The 15666-nt window shown below is 47.4% G+C and overlaps 1 protein-coding gene across 3 annotated transcripts in view; it reads right to left on the bottom strand.

The window, feature by feature from the left end:
• Nucleotides 1–10156: 10156 nt before the first annotated feature.
• GARS (glycyl-tRNA synthetase) overlaps nt 10157–15666 on the bottom strand; it is a 28637-nt gene continuing 23127 nt past the window's right edge. For 2 of the 3 annotated variants that reach the window (XM_010561205.1, XM_010561215.1), the window contains 4 exons: nt 14475–14584; nt 13021–13114; nt 11891–12081; nt 10157–10514 (listed from right to left, as the gene is read on the bottom strand). In XM_010561205.1, coding sequence (XP_010559507.1) covers nt 10389–10514; nt 11891–12081; nt 13021–13114; nt 14475–14584 — 521 coding nt within the window. In that variant the 3' untranslated portion in view covers nt 10157–10388. The remainder of the gene's footprint in view (nt 10515–11890; nt 12082–13020; nt 13115–14474; nt 14585–15666) is intronic. The other variant, XM_010561226.1, reaches the window with a different exon arrangement.

The raw sequence follows: 15666 nt of genomic DNA, 5'->3' as shown, positions 1-15666 counted from the left end.
TGCCCAGAGCATCACCCTCCACCCTCCCGATCCCTCCTTAGCTGCCAGGTTTTGCCTTTGAGGTTGCACGAAGGCAGAGAGGCGCAACACCATGTCCATACAATGCTAACTTTCAGTACCTGCACGTCCCTTTGGAGCTCCAGCAGCAACCCCCCCAGTTAAAATTACCCGGTGTGAAGTGATCCCCTTCCCTCCGTGCTTTTAGCAGCGCTCACCATTGCTGGATTTGGTGTGCGCCCTGCGCTCCATCCCCCAGTGTAGCCCCTGCTGCTCTACGTCCTGTCCATTAAATGAATATCCTGCCATTAACTACAGCAAAGACTTCCCATGCCACAAAGCAATGGCAGGAGCTGAAGGAATGATCGATACACCACTATTAGCTTGCAAAAATTGGGCCAGCTTGTCTTCAAACCCCATGTGGTCACAAGATGAGCCAAATGGATAGTTACACAAAATTAAGGACTGTTTTCATTTTATTCCTTTTTTCCCCCAGTAGATCTGTTTGATTTTGAAGATTTCTTTCAGCATTTCTGTTGTTTTAATTGGCTTTTATTTCCCTGCATTTATTTTGCTGGTGGCAAATTCGTCAGCCCTAAATAGGTAGACTGATAACTGACCGTGATAATAGTACACTAAACTATTACATGAAAAGCAGTGAATTAAATCATTCACTGGAAAACAGGCCATGGTGGAAGACTGCTGCTTCCTGAAAGCTTTCTATCCTTTTAAGCTTGCTTTTTTGTGCAAGATGTTCTTGCTCCAGTAATCTTTGCACAGCTCTGCCCTATTTCTGCAAGCTAAAGAGACAGCGAGCTGGTGTGTAGGCTCAGCCCTTGCTGACCAGTTGCCCCCGCCTTGTCCCTTGTTTGGGGATTTTCTCTCAGGAATTAAATGACAACAAGGAATAAATTATCCAGCTCCCCTTTTCTAACTGATGCTGATTGCTTTAACTCACATTATGTCTTGCTAATAATCCCCCTGCACATAAACAAACTCGAGCTGGGGATGATCGGAAAGCATCTACGTACATCACTTGGCAAAACTTCTGCCCTGATTAGGTGACCGCTTTTCCAATCAGGGGGATTATGAGTGATGAGTAACAGACCATGTTACTGGAGCATGGATACAAGAAGAAAAGGCTTTGCCTAAGCATCTTTCAAATAAGACCCAGGAGGACAAATAGTAGAGCATGAGCATGGCCCAGATGGATCCTCCTTTGGGGAACAGGAGCAGCTCTGCGTTTATGAGCTGTGGTTGGGCAGTTTTCCTTTGGCTTCCTAGAAAAGTTTGACCACTGTGGGGTGAATGAAGATGAATTCTTAGTCTAACAAAGTCTCTCACCTGCAAATATTCCCAATGTCAAGTAAGAAAATAAAACAAATTGGGAATATATCTAATTTTCCCTATCTCGGTGGTTGCAGGTCCACCATGCTCTGCGGCTGAATTCATGTCTCTACAGCACAGATGTAAACATTTGAGCTGGTCATCCCCTATTTAAAATCAAAGGAGAGAAAGAGGGAGGTGGAGAAAGTGATTCTTCTGCCCTATTTAGGTGTCCACTTTGGGATGAGACTCCAGGACTTCATTGACTCTACTTACATTGCTACAGGCTGCAAAGGGGAACCAGGCTCGGAGGAGACATCCCCATGGGTTCATGGTGGTTTTAGCCCAGAGCAGCCAATTTATTTTGGAAAAGAGCAGGGGCTGTAGGGACACAGGCTGCAATGGTCAGCAGTTATTAGACATGATTGGCGCATGGAGTCAGCACTGCAGGTACCTCTGATGCAAAAACATCCCAGCCCTTAACAATTTGTACACTGCGCTGCGCCGTGCTGATGAAGCTCTGCCTGCAAACGGTCCCGGCTGCGTGTGGCTTCCCGAGGGAGCGAGCTGGTGCGGACAGGGGTGTGGAAAGGTTGCTATAATCCACACAGAGGGACGCGATCATTTCCCAGGTGTATTTTTTATGACTTTGTTTTTATTTACTGGTAGGCAGAAGGGAGCTGTGCAGGAGATGGAGGAAATAGCAGGAGTTGTGGACACCCACTGAAATATTAACATATGATCCAATGTTATTTGCTGTTCTTCCCTACGTTTCTTTTACAAAGTAAAAGAAATTACATTTTGCAATTGTCCTTTTTTTTTAGTATCATGTACCAGCATACTTTTGCTGCACAGGGTCCTCCAGCTATGGGATTCACCTCTTTCGCCTAGATTTTTTCTGTATTTCCTCTGATTTGCAGATGGTTTGCCTCTATTTTCATAATAAAAATCTGTACTGAACAAAGCTGTGCTTCAGTGCTGTTGGATCATCCCAAATGGGATGGAGGTGGGGGAGGTGAGAGCTTGGGATAGAAACATCCACCTGGGACCAGGACACCAGCGTCTTCATCTCGGGTCAATCCTTCATCCCATGGCAGGTCTGAAAGGGGATTGCTTGAGACTGACGTTTCACTGAGAAGGGATTTAACTTTCCAAGTCTCTCTATAAACATTTGGAAAAGCACATGCAAGGTCCTCACTCATCTTGATGTAAATCAGTCTGCAAAAATCAGTCTTTAACAGAGGCAAAATGCAGGTGAAAACCGTGACTGATGAGAAATCTTGTCTCCAAGCGTCTGGTGCATCCTGGTTGTCTCCTCCTAAGACCGTTACTGTTTTCTGGTGATCACAGCTTTACAAACAGGAGCTCATCAATGGGGAATGAGCAGCAGGGCAAGAAAGGAGAACAAGACCTCTCTTGTTCGCCTTTACACCTTGCATCATGAGCATCCTAAAGCCACGCTTCTCCATGCCAGCCCAGTACCATGCTTCCCGTGACATGAGAAGACCCTTTTTTAAGAAGCTGGAATAGATGTGGTGGAAAAGATACAAAACACTTTTATTTAACAAATCCTCTGCTGGTGCACTCAGCTAAGATGCTAGTCCTCAGGCACTCCCTTCCCAAGATTTTCCCCAGACTTTAATTTTGCTTTGTGGTTTGTGATGGCACCTGGGCTACACATTTGGGGACCTCTCTAAGCCAGATGTCTGTCACAGGCCATTCGGTGACACAATAGGGTATTTCCTTCCAGTGCCCCTTAGCTATTTTCCAAGCAATTCTCACCAACCAGGTGAATTGCCAGATCCTCCAACCTCCATCAATCCCCATTTCTTTTTGCACCAAACAGCCGGTCGAGATGCTCCTTCCCTCCTACAGAGGAACATTTGTTATTCAGAACAAAATATTATGTTGCCGTGTTATTTAATCAAGTCAAAATTCATAGGCAGCATCTGTGCGGAAGATAAAATGTTTGGGGACAGTTTAGTCCTTTTCTTATCTAAGTGATTAAGGTTATGTAAAGACTTTTAAACACAGAGATGTAGTTTCATAAGCGATGGACCAAAATAGTGCCAAGTAGCCAACCATCTCCCCTTGATCACACTGGATTAGTACAATTAATCTGTAGGTATTAGTGACCAGCAGGGTTTTGCCTGGAGGATATAATATATATTTATTATTTCATATCTGATTTCCCCCAAGAGGCAGAAAATTCAATCGTGGGCTTTTCTTTTCATCATTATATTTTTGCAAATGGGGTTGCAGGATTTGGAAAATTACCGAGGGGTTCCTGATCAGAGGGGGGACAGTTAGCAAAGGGGGGATGAGACCCCTGCTCATTTTTATGTCTTCTGAGAACGATGTAATCGGGAATTGCCTGCTGGAAGAGCGTGAACCGGTGTGGGACCTGAGCCAGGACCTGCTGGGGGAACGGGAGGGTAGCAAATATTCACCAGGATACCCAGCCCTAAAGGCACTTTCCAGACACCCCTGCTATTGCTGCTTAACACTGGAGGAAACCAGAGCTCAGAAATATGAAATTATATACCTGGAGGAGGATCAGGAATCCTTATTCCTGGGCTCCGGTTCAGTTGCTGTAACAACACGTCTCATGTAAATAGCCCTTTCACTAACATGAAGCTCTTGAAGAAAAAGCAGAGCTTTGCTCTGCTCCCAAATTGAAAACCGAAAAGGAAAGTCCCTGACAAGCTTTGTTTGCATTGGGTTTTGGGGAATAGGTGTTGAGGGTTTCTTGCTTTTCTTGCTGCAAAGCAGCTGCATTTCTCATCAATTTATAAATGAAGATGTAGAGGCCTGGTCTGAAGCAGCGCCTGTTTAACCCGATTACAGATCAATGGCTTAAATGCTGCTCTTAGCACTATCTCAGTTAAAGGTTGGCATAGATGGATTTAGCTTGTGTGGGTTGATTTGTATGCTGACCACTGGGAAAACAACTGATTATGACTCTGTTTCTTCCCATACTTCCAAGTCTTCAGAGACCAGACAGCGGCCACCAGAAGGTGCAAAGGAAAGAGAGGAAGAACCGCACAAATACACAGTGATTTTTCCTCCAAGTACCTATTTCGCAGCTGTCACCTGCCAATTTTATTGATTATTCACCAGTTCTTGTCCTAGAAGAGAAAATGAACCTTTCTTTTCTACTGCCCTTCTTCACACACTTCCTAAATGTGGGGATGACCCTAAATACTGTCTAAATCCAGAGCTAGAGTCCTGGCAATACAAGCTGAGATATTACTCAGAAAGGACCAATGGGCTTTGCCAGTGCTTTTCATTTTTTGCAGCTTTATGAAATGAATGAGCAATGTTCTCCCATCCCCTTGCAGGGGAGATAGCTGCAGATTACAGCAGAAAGCGGAGTGTTACATGATCAGCTCGGATAGGAACATGGAAATGAGTGTGGCAGAGCAATGCGGAGTTAGATTGAGGTTTAGCAGCTCCCGCTTATAAATACTTAACTCTGCCTATCTGGCGCAGAAGGTGAATTGCAGGTCACAGCAAAGATAGGAATCAAAAAGGTATAAGCTGAATTTCCAAAATACATCTGTTGGAGCCTTCTTTGTTAGGACAAGCCTGTCACCTTCAGCTGTTTTTTTATCAGGGGGAGTTTTGCAACGCGCAGGCTAGGCAAGGTTCACGCCGCTACCTTCAGGCGTTGGCTGTGCTCCCCTCCCCGGCGTCCCCCTCCATCAGCGGAACAAAACCAGCATTTTCGTGATGCCTGTTTGCAGTCCCCACTTAAGATTGAGACAAATCATTCCCCGGACTCCGCTGATCACGGAGGCAGCCCCAGAGGCTACAACCATCCATGCTGTAAATAATGGCATTTAATCAGAGGGATCCTCCCAACTCCATAAGCTCACGGCAGGGGGATCCAAACTTCGCTCTTACACCCCAGATACGCACGCCCCTGAAGATGGACTGCTATGAACGACATCTCTAAGACTTTCTTAGGATCATTGTCTTGCATTAAAATCCGGGCTGCAACAGCGTTTTCAGCCACTGAATTAACAAAGAGCATGAGAGCAACGCGGTGCTGGAGGTCCAGGGTTTGCAGCACAAGTGAAACACCCAGAAGAGTTAAAAATAAAACATAGGGTTTCAGTGTCTAAATACTTTCCTTGCGTTTGCTATTTTTTGCCTGACAGCACCCTCTTCTGGGAAGTGGGTGCTGCTTGCGGAAGGGTGCACCCTGCTCATCTCGCATGGGCTCCTCAGAGCCCTCCGGGGGGAATTTAAGCAGAGTGGCATTAGACAGTCTCTTCTGAGCTATTTTTTGCAGTTCCCTTTGAAGATCGCTGCACGATCGAGTGCTGGTCAAAGTCACAGCACCCAGTTATTTGGTACCCACTAGCTGATGGGTGCAGCCGGGAATCAGCACAGACACCAGTAAAGCCCAGCAAATTGCTGCTTTGCATTGCTGGACCAGCAGGTAAATTCTGCTCCGTCCTGGGGAGGACCGCCCTAAAATTTTTAATTGAGTATGACCTCTGACACGTCCCAGCTGGTTTATTTGTTTGCTTGAAACACAAGCGAGCAAGCAGCTTTTTGCAAATCGTGTGCACATTAGGACAAGAACACGCGTTCAGCTGGCTACACCTCATAGAGACTAAGAAGGCTGTGAGCTAAGAAGGGGATGAGCAACTCAGCTTCCCAGGGACACCAGGCAGGGCCGGGGCAGCCACCATCAGCATCTGTCTGGCTGGGTTTCAGATTCCACCTCCTCCAAAATCAGCCTCATGCCTTCTCCTCTGAAACAGCAGGAGCACCTCGGTTGTGGCTAGCATTGGTCTCCACCTGAACAGATTTAACACAGTGCAGCTGGTTCCAGGGCTTTTTTGTATTCTAAATAACAAGATTTTTAACTACAAACCACACGAGAGGCTTACCTGCGTCCTGGGCTAACACTCCCCTTTGAAGGCCAGGCGGTGCAGTTTAGACACAATTTGCTAATTAGTTCCCTGGTGATAGTTTCCCACTCATGGCTGTGAATTTTTATGTGTTCTTACATTAGGAATATAGTGCTGCTGCATTTGTTGGCAGTGTGGGGGTGTTTAATTACCTTTTTCAAACACGGACAGCAGCAGAGGCTGGGGCATGGATGAAGAGGAGTTGACCTGACTTTCCAGCCACTGCTCAAAAGGCAACGGTGGGCACTGGGAATGGTGGGAGTGACTGGTTCTGACACCTGCTTGGAGACAGGCAGGTCCCTCGATGCAGCCCAAAACCCAAGTCATGTCCGGACTCTGCTCAGCTCCTCCAAAATGGGGACACCCCAAAGCACTGGTAGCTTTGGAAGGCCCTGCCTGCCCTCTGTACTCCTCTCCTTGCCCGTGGGCCGCTGGCTGGGTTCGTACAGCACCTGGCACGCAGGTACCTTGGCTTGCCTAGTCCACGTTTCACTCAAATTAATAACCAGGCTTCATTTATTACATTAGCTCTGTGCGTCTTGGAGCATTTGCCAAATATTATGACCCTCACTCACCCCAGAGGAGGGGAAAAATTTGACACTGTCCCACATGACATCCTTTTCTCTAAATTGGAGACACATGGATTTGATGGATGGACCACTCAGTGGATAAGGAATTGGCTGCGTGGTTGCACTCAAAGAGTTGTGGTCAATGGCTCGATGTCCAAGTGGAGACCAGTGATGAGGGGCGTTCCTCAGGGGTCAGTACTGGCACCGGCGCTGTTTAACATCTTTGTCGGTGACATGGACAGTGGGATTGAGTGCACCCTCAGCTAGTTTGCCAACGACACCAAGCTGCGTGGTGGGGTTAACGTGCTGGAAGGAAGGGATGCCATCTAGAGGGACCTGGACAGGCTTGAGAGGTGGGCCCGTGTGAACCTCATGAAGTTCAACAAGGCCAAGTGCGAGGTCCTGCACATGGGTTGGGGCAATCCCAAGCACAAATACAGGCTGGGCAGAGAATGGACTGAGCGCAGCCCTGCAGAGAAGGACTTGGGGGAGTTGGTTGATGAGAAGCTCAGCATGAGCCAGCAATGTGTGTTTGCAGCCCAGAAAACCAACCGTATCCTGGGCTGCATCAAAAGCAGTGTGACCAGCAGGTCGAGGGAGGGGATTCTCCTGCTCTACTCCACTCTCATGAGACCCCACCTGCAGTACTGCGTTCAGCTCTGGGGTCCCCAGCATAAGAAGGACATGGACCTGTTGGAGCAGGTCTGGAGGAGGACCACAAAGGCGATTGGAAGGCTGGAGCACCTCTCCTTTGAGGACAGGCTGAGAGAGTTGGGGTTGTTCAGCCTGGAGAAGAGAAGGCTCCGGGGAGACCTTAGAGCAGCCTTCCAGTACCTAAAGAGGGGGCTACAGGAAAGGTGAAGAGGGACATTTTGCATGTAGTGATAGGACAAGGGGTAACGGCTTTAAACTGAAAAAGGGTAGATTTAGATCAGATGTAAGGAAGAAGGTCTTCACTGTGAGGGTGGTGAGGCACTGGAACAGGTTGCCCAGAGAGGTTGTGGACACCCCATCCACGGCAGTGTTCAAGGCCATGTTGGATGGGGCTTTGGGCAACCTGGTCTAGTGGAAGGTGTCCCTGCCCATGGCAGGGGGTTGGAACGAGATGGTCCTTAAGGTCCCTTCCAACCCAAACCATACTATGAGATTCTATGAAACTGAGACGAAGAAAGCCTCCTAGCAGGGATCTACAGGCACGCATCACCACAGCTTACAGGTTGCAGGTACGTGGAGCAGCCCCAGGTCAAAGAAACACCCCAGTGCGTTAGCCCTGCTCCAGGTCAGTCACCTCTTTCCATTAGCCCCTTTCAGGCAGAAGGCAGACCCATAGCACTGCCAGTTTAACTCAGGGATGCAGTTTGGGGAAGCAAGGAGGAAAAGGACGGTTGAAAGCAGTGACCGCATGCTGGCTGTCACCACCAGGATGAATTCATGCAACCAAGCCCAGCAAAACAAAACAAAATCAGCAGCACGGTGATTTATGGGCATGGTGAAATCCCCACCCTGTGTCTGCTCCACCCCCCTCAATGCCCCTGATCTATCTGCTTCTGCAGCAGTTTAGCTAAAACTAAAGGAAATTACTCAGAAACATTCACTCTTTACTGTTTGTCTGCCAATCTGGAGAAAGTATCAGCTGCTAGCACAGAGAAAGGAGCTTCTAGTCACACGAATCAATTGGTATTTTCAAGCAACCTCTTCTGCATTCCTTTTTTTAAAGCCTTTCCTTGCTGAGCATCAGACCTTCTTATGCAAGGCTCTAACACGGCTAAAGCTTCCTAGAGGAGGTTTATGCACCTGAAGCTGACAAAGCCAGCAGGGGCAGATGCCTTATTTACACCAGGGCTGAAGAAAGGCTGGAATACAGTCCTCAGATTTAGTTATCAGAGACAGACGGGCAAGGACAGGCAGGTAAATTGCAACCTGCAGCTACACTGCTCAGGTTCTTCCCCTTGAAACACCAACTTTGCTTCTTCCCGCTGGGAATTTTTTCAGGCATCAGATCAGAGCCTCTCAAAAGCATCCAATTTATTTCACAGCTAACGCCCCATGATTCAGAGGCATTTCTTATTAGTTTATTTTAGCTAAAGCTCTCAGGTCATCATTTGATTTCACTCTGCAGCATTGTCTACAGTCACATTTTAAAAAGAGTTCTCACAAACATGCAAAAGACTTAGCCAGCGCAACGATTTCCAGCTCGGCTTCCCCTACAGCCGTGTGGCAGAAAGAGAAACTGATCCCTGTAGGAGTCGCTCCAGGGAGCCGGCTGCAGGCACATGGCAGGGAGAGGTCGTGGCTGAAAGCCATGCCTGCTGCCAGGGCTCCTCGAAGCTGCACGGTGCTTGCTCTCCCAGCCCAGCACATCACCTATCTTTACTGGTCTCCAATCAGCTACATCCAGCACAGTGTCAGAGTTCACGTTTTCTAACCTGTCTTTATACAAGTGTTTCAAACCCAAGCAAAAGCTTGGAGGAGAATGCTTCCCTACCCTCTGAAGGAGAGGTTTCTAGCCCAGGGATAGAAACCCCTGTGATGGCAGTACCAGAGCCCTCTCCAAGGGCTGGAGGACATCTGAGCAGGCTGAGAAGAAATGACACGGAAGGAGACAAGACCTCGCCTCTCCGCCTCTCAGTGGGATGATGGCCTGAAACACAAGTAGGTGTGAGGCCTCTCCTAACTGGTCCGGATCAGGCGGGGTTTAGTGCTCCCCAAACACCAAGGTGCGAGTCCCACCTCCAGCTGCAGCAACGCACTCTGACAGCACACAGGTTTAATTTTCTCCAGTGCCCAGGGCAGTCAAAGGGTACCTGGCTCTTTTCCCACCTGCTTAGGGCAGTCTCCCATTTCAGTCCTTGCTGCCAGAAGACATTTAATGAAAAAGCGACCCTGCCAGCGCTCCTACTCGCCACGCTCCTAGCTGCTTGCTCCCTCAGCCAAGCAAACCAACCGTGCCAAGAGCAAGAACTGGAACAGGATTTTCCATCCCCTCTCTGTTCTCCTGCATGCAAATGCGCCCAATTCTGCAGAAACAGGTATTAAACACCTGCAGCCAAAAGAAAGCACCGAACCCATCTAAGGTAGCTGCTTGAAGCACTCTGCAACGGTGAAAGGAGGACCAACACTTTGATCACCCCTTCATAAACAGGAGGCCAAGCAACGAGTACCATCTTGCACAAGAGTCCAAGGTGATCCGAATCCAGATGAAAGGATGTACAGTCCCTGCCTTCCTGAGGGGCTGTAACAAACCTGTAACACCCACAGCCATAAGCACGAGGGAAGGAAAGAAAAAAAAAAAAGACTAAAAAAAGACATTTCTGAAGAAAGTACAAGGCTGCATGAACACAGAGAAGCAGGCATATATAATGGCGTTTTTATTCAGAACACCTTTAACTTGGACTGCAATTATTTCAGGTTTTAAAGTTAAATTCAGGCAGCAATTGAGAAAAAAAACAAACAAATAGTCCCTGTGTGCACAAACAATGCAGCTTTGAATAATACACGATAAGTTTATTTCATATTAACATGAACAGTAAAAAGTGGACATTTGACAGGATTTTACTTTAGGTCCTTTTCTTTATTCCTCTATTGTGTCCTTTTTGCCAGTCTCTTGTCCCTCAAATTGTGGATACTTTGCCTCAACGTCAGCCCAAGTTAGATAACCGTTTGCCAGGTCACGAATGATGGCAGGAAGTTCAGAGATCTGCAGACAAAACCACAAAGACATATGAAACACAAAGTCATCAGAATCAAGTTGCTCTGTTGGATACTTGGGGAACACGGGTAATGTTTACATCAGCAACAGAACAGATGCAAGGTATATTCTTGCAAGATTATTTTTGGGGAGAAAACCCATTAACTAGGAGGACATCTTAAATCACAGTCTGTGTCATCTCAGCAAAGACTGCTCAGTTATTCAGGGTGAGCCCTGATGGAAATGCAACTGTCACTGGGGTGGACCACAGCAAGGCTCATCCCTGCTAGTGTTATGTTACAGTTTTGGGAGGGAAAGAAAACAATACACACATCCAAAAGATGCTGTAGGCCAAGATTTAGCCAGGCCCTATTTACTGTAAGACCAGGACAAGAGAAGCTGCTAGTTGCCTTTTCTTTGCTCCTCATAGAACACTGCCATGGTGCAAAGGATCGGCTTAGAGAAACTAGAAAATCTGCAGAAATTGAAGGATAACAAGTTCTCGTCTCTGCTGCTTGGCATTGAGAGGTCATCCAGGTGATACAGAGACAGATGGGTTCCCTGAGGAACTGGCACTGCCTGTTACACTGAACCAAACCCACAGCCCGCTCAGTAGCCCCGAGCAGTACAGGTGCTTTTGTACAGAGCGGAGCTAGAACAACTCAGCCTCCCAGACAAACGCTAACTCCTCCTCCTCCAGGAGCCAAACTGTGTTCCTGGTGGGGACCAGGGAGAGAAGGACACAACAGAGGTGCCAAGGCCACACGTCCACAGCTCTGAGCGGGTTTTGCTCCCACCATAGGGAGGTTTGCTATTCCAGTCTCTGTATTATGGCTATACTAGCAGAGCAAGCTTAGGGCATAGCTTTTGGGCAATGGTTCACCAGTTTCTCTGGTGCTACACAGGCAACATGGGCAGAAAGCAAGCTTTAAGGAGTTATGTCTGAGTTGTGCTCTGTCAGCCAGCCTGTAGCAGGCAAAGATCTTTCGCCTTTTGGTGCCTGTGGATTCAGAGGAGCCCTGCCTTTGAAAGCCAGACACAACCCAGCAAATGCATTTAATCAGCAGCCTCCACTTGGAAAGACGCACTATAAAGAGCAGTGCAATCACCACAAGGCATGGTTTTCAATTAAGATCAACACCTCTGCATCCAAGAAAAACAAAAGCCTCTCCTCATTTTAGTAGCAGGGCCAGCATCTTCTGTTTGACCAGTATGTCTTCCCTGGGGATTTCTCAGAATAGCTAAATTGCCTGTGAGAGCTGGAAGCAGCTCCCGAATAGACCAGAGTCATTGCTGGATCAGAAATAGCAGCTAATGCTCTCCCCTAGCCCATAAGAAACAGACTCGGCTCTGTCAGGAGCCAAGCCCGTCTGCCTGCCCTTTACCTCGGCTCGGATCTGGCGCATCGAGTCGCGGTCTCTCAGGGTGGCGGTGTGAGGCGTCCGGTTAACAGTGTCAAAGTCGATCGTGATCCCAAAGGCCACACCAATCTCATCAGTCCTGGCATAGCGCCGGCCGATGGATCCAGAGGAATCATCCACCTTGTGAGAGATGCCGTTCCTGGTGAGTGCTTCAGCTGCAAGAAGCAGAGAAGGGGGGGATCACCAAGACTTATTACATACTCAGGAGGCAACATGATCCTAGCAAAGGCCTCTGGTATCCTCATGGCACTACCTCAAGTGAGGCACCATGTGTCCTGGTTTCAAGCAGCAGAACAGACCTTCTTTTTTTTTTTTTTTCTTTTTGACAGAAGATCCGATGGTCCAGTCTCTCCCAAGACTACAAGCTCAAACCCACCCCACAGGTACACTGCTACTCTCACAGCTCTCCACATTGCATCACTCGACTCTCACCCAAAGAGCAAAGTCACTGACTTCTTCAACCTGTCATTACAGTCCCACAACTCTGCTTTAACTCAAAAACACACCAGCCTTACATGTATGCAAGGGCATGTCCATCCATCATGGGGAGGCGAACAGAACTGTCTGTCCCGAGCAGAACTGATGCCAACAGCGAAAGGCATTGTCTGACATGTAGCCTATGTTCCTATCCTTCACTTACTCACTTTTAGATGGCACCAGTGGGCATTTTGACAGAAATGCTTGGAGGCTCAGCAGCTCTGGGACCAATTCAATAAATTAGCTGGCCAACAAGAGTGAAGAAAAGAACTATTCAAAAAAAACAAACAAAAAAAAACCCAAAACAAAAACCCACTGCTCCTGACAGCTTCTCCTAAGCAGTGGGAAAGATATCTTTTTGACATAGAAGGAAAAAAAGAAGTCTTTTACACTGCAAACCAGCACAGGGAAGGGCAGGGAGTTGAGGCTAGACTGAAGAATATGATGGATACCCAAAGCTGACTAATACCAACCAAGTCAGCTGTTTTAGTTCGATGGCTCTTCCTTTGCACGAGAGCCACGTGATCCCAATGTTGTTTTCTCCCTATAGCACTAAGGAAGGGACCTCTCTTCCCAGTCCACATCCCCATTGGACCCACAGTGCTTAAGACACTTACATAATTCCTTGACGAAAGGCATGAATTCCTGATTCTGGCTTAGAGGAAGAACAGAGCACTTGAACGGTGCTACAACAGCTGGGAAGCTGAAGTACTAAGAAAAAAAGAAAAAGCACAAATAAATACAAGTTTAATGGTTAGGCCAGATTCTTAGGAGGTGAGAATAAGCTCTGAGGTTGGAGGCAGGGTGACTGTTCCAGGGGAGTCACTGGCCTTCTGTAAGACATTAGCATTTAGGGTCCCAGCAGTAACACCTCACACCACTGAAGCAAGATTGATTTTCTCCAGCTGCCCTCCACTCCCCCTTCCCTCCTGACAGCTAAATGTTACCTCCCACCAAAAGAGGTCTACCAGAGCCCTCCCCAAAGAAAGTGAACCTCATCTGAATTACAGAAAAATGAAGGGTAGAGGGGTCTTCCCAGGAGATTTAGTCTTATGCACAGTCTAAACCAAACTCCATTTGATTCCCACAGACTCCACACACATGGAGCATATGCAGCTCAAAGGTCTTCAGAACCCTCCACAGACACCCTCAGAAAAGAAAAACATGCCAAAACGGCGAAAAGGGGGGAAAAAAAAAATATATATCTTTCCTGGCAATCAGCAAGGCCTGTAAGGGTACAAAAGTAACGCAATTGAGACGTACCACAATACAGAGCAGCCCAGGCTATATAGAAAGTAAATGGGTACTAGAAGGAAGCTAAGTCTGATATTTTAGACTTCATGAGCAGTTTGTGATTGAACGTCAAGTGTGTCCTAACTCTGGGCTCCTGAATCCTGTTCCCCCCACTCATAACTGTATCACATCCTGTGGCAACCAGAGACTGTTATTTTTCTTTTCTATAAACACAGTCTAGCGGCCAGAAACAATGAAGAGGAACCAGCATCAAGTTTACAGCCAGCTTCCCATGGGCCACCAGCAATGGTGCGGAGCATCACAGTTTGGGCACTGTCTGCAACAGGCTGGTGCTCTTTAACACACACTTCCCTCTGGCCCCTGCTACAGCAAAGTTTCAGGCCAAGATTTTAGGGGTGCCCAGAATCAGAGAAGGTTGAATTTCATGGGGGACTGAGGACACAGTTAGTCTATTGTCCATCTTGCTGCACAGAACTATGATTCCAGGAAAAGCAGCAAAGAGAGAGGAAATAAAACACTGAAGAGATGCCTTTCTCTGAGCCATGGGACATTGCAAAGTGTGAATCCAGAAGGAGGAATTTCTCGCCCCCTTGCCAGTAATTGCGAGAGCCTCATGCACACACAGCCCCAGAATGCTCTCACTGCACATGTATAAATGACACGTACGCTGGCAAAAACAGCAATTCAACAGCCCACCCGGGTTTTCCCATCTCTACTGTGTATTGTGCAGTCTTATTTTAGCCCTTCCCCTGGATGTCAGGGAAAGGCAAATGCTTGCAGCTGGTTTAAGCTGAGGCCCAGCAACAGGAAAGCTCACCGTTCTCTGCTCGTCTCCTTCCCGGATGTGGAATGTGTGTTCGAACACTGTGTACATGATCCTCCCAATACCAAATGATGGTTCAATTACATTTGGGATGATTTCTTCCACTGGAACACAAAAGAACCCACGTCATCATTAAAAAAGAATTTACACACAAAAAAAAGATGTGTTTACTGAAGCTGCCCTTCTGCTCAGAGGTTCTGATTACATGTAGCTAAGCACATGGAAATAAAAGGCTAGACATGCTCTAAATACAAATACCTGAAGTACAGATTTAGACTTAGTCCACGTACAGAATATATTTAGGCTGTAAATAACAAGTCAGGGCCGCTTCTCTGGCCCTGAGAGCAAATAGTGTAGCACAACTTGCATCCATGCAGATAAACCCTCTTCTCCTTCACAAGAGCGAAGGCTCATCCAAACCGTTCACTGGGAACGGTCCCCGCTCCACACCAAGTCACAGACTATGTCCAGGCATTGTCTAAGAGAGTGCTATTTGGCATAGACCAAAACTGTGCCAGGGAACACGCTAGCAATTAAACAGCCTGGATAATGGCAGAGTAATGCTCAGTCCCTGGCACAGTTTGGTTTAATGTACAGACACAGCCGCAGTATCCAGCAGACTGAGCAGAGAAGCATGGAGCTTCAGATCCAACTCAAATGCTAGCAAAGACTCCCTCCGTATTCTTGAGTTGTTCAGCTGCCTGCTTCAATGCTCGTCCCCTCCCTCTTCTCCATCCCCCTCCAATGTATCACAAGAGTGGGAAAGAACAAGTATCAACTAGTTACTGTTTGCAAAAATTCCCGAAAGACATGATGTGCTATGTTATTATACACCCATCATTCTCTCAGTCCTTGCCACACGTCTGTCAAAGGGGCTTTTTCCTCCTTCTTCCCTGTGTATGAAAGGACCTCAGTGGACAGCTGCCCTGCTCAGACAGTGCAGCTTTTTAGAAAAAGCTCAGATAGCTACTGGAGAAGAAACAACAGTTATAGGCATCAGCTGCTTTTGAAAATCAAGGGTAGCATCCAGCTCTCCAGCACTGCACCCTGACTCGCCTCCCACTCTATGTGCCTAGAGAGCCAATCCTCCTCAATTAAGTACCTAACTCAGGATGGGACTTTAACTTCCCAAAAGGATGGTCTTGTTTTATTTGTGCATTGACCAACCAGTTTTCAAGACGAGAGA

This window comes from Haliaeetus leucocephalus, unplaced genomic scaffold (genome assembly GCF_000737465.1).
Source record: "Haliaeetus leucocephalus isolate CR32 unplaced genomic scaffold, Haliaeetus_leucocephalus-4.0 Scaffold0, whole genome shotgun sequence".
Taxonomy (NCBI): Eukaryota; Metazoa; Chordata; class Aves; order Accipitriformes; family Accipitridae; genus Haliaeetus; species Haliaeetus leucocephalus.
Note: the sequence above shows the minus strand (reverse complement) of the source record. Positions and strands in the feature narration are given on the sequence as shown.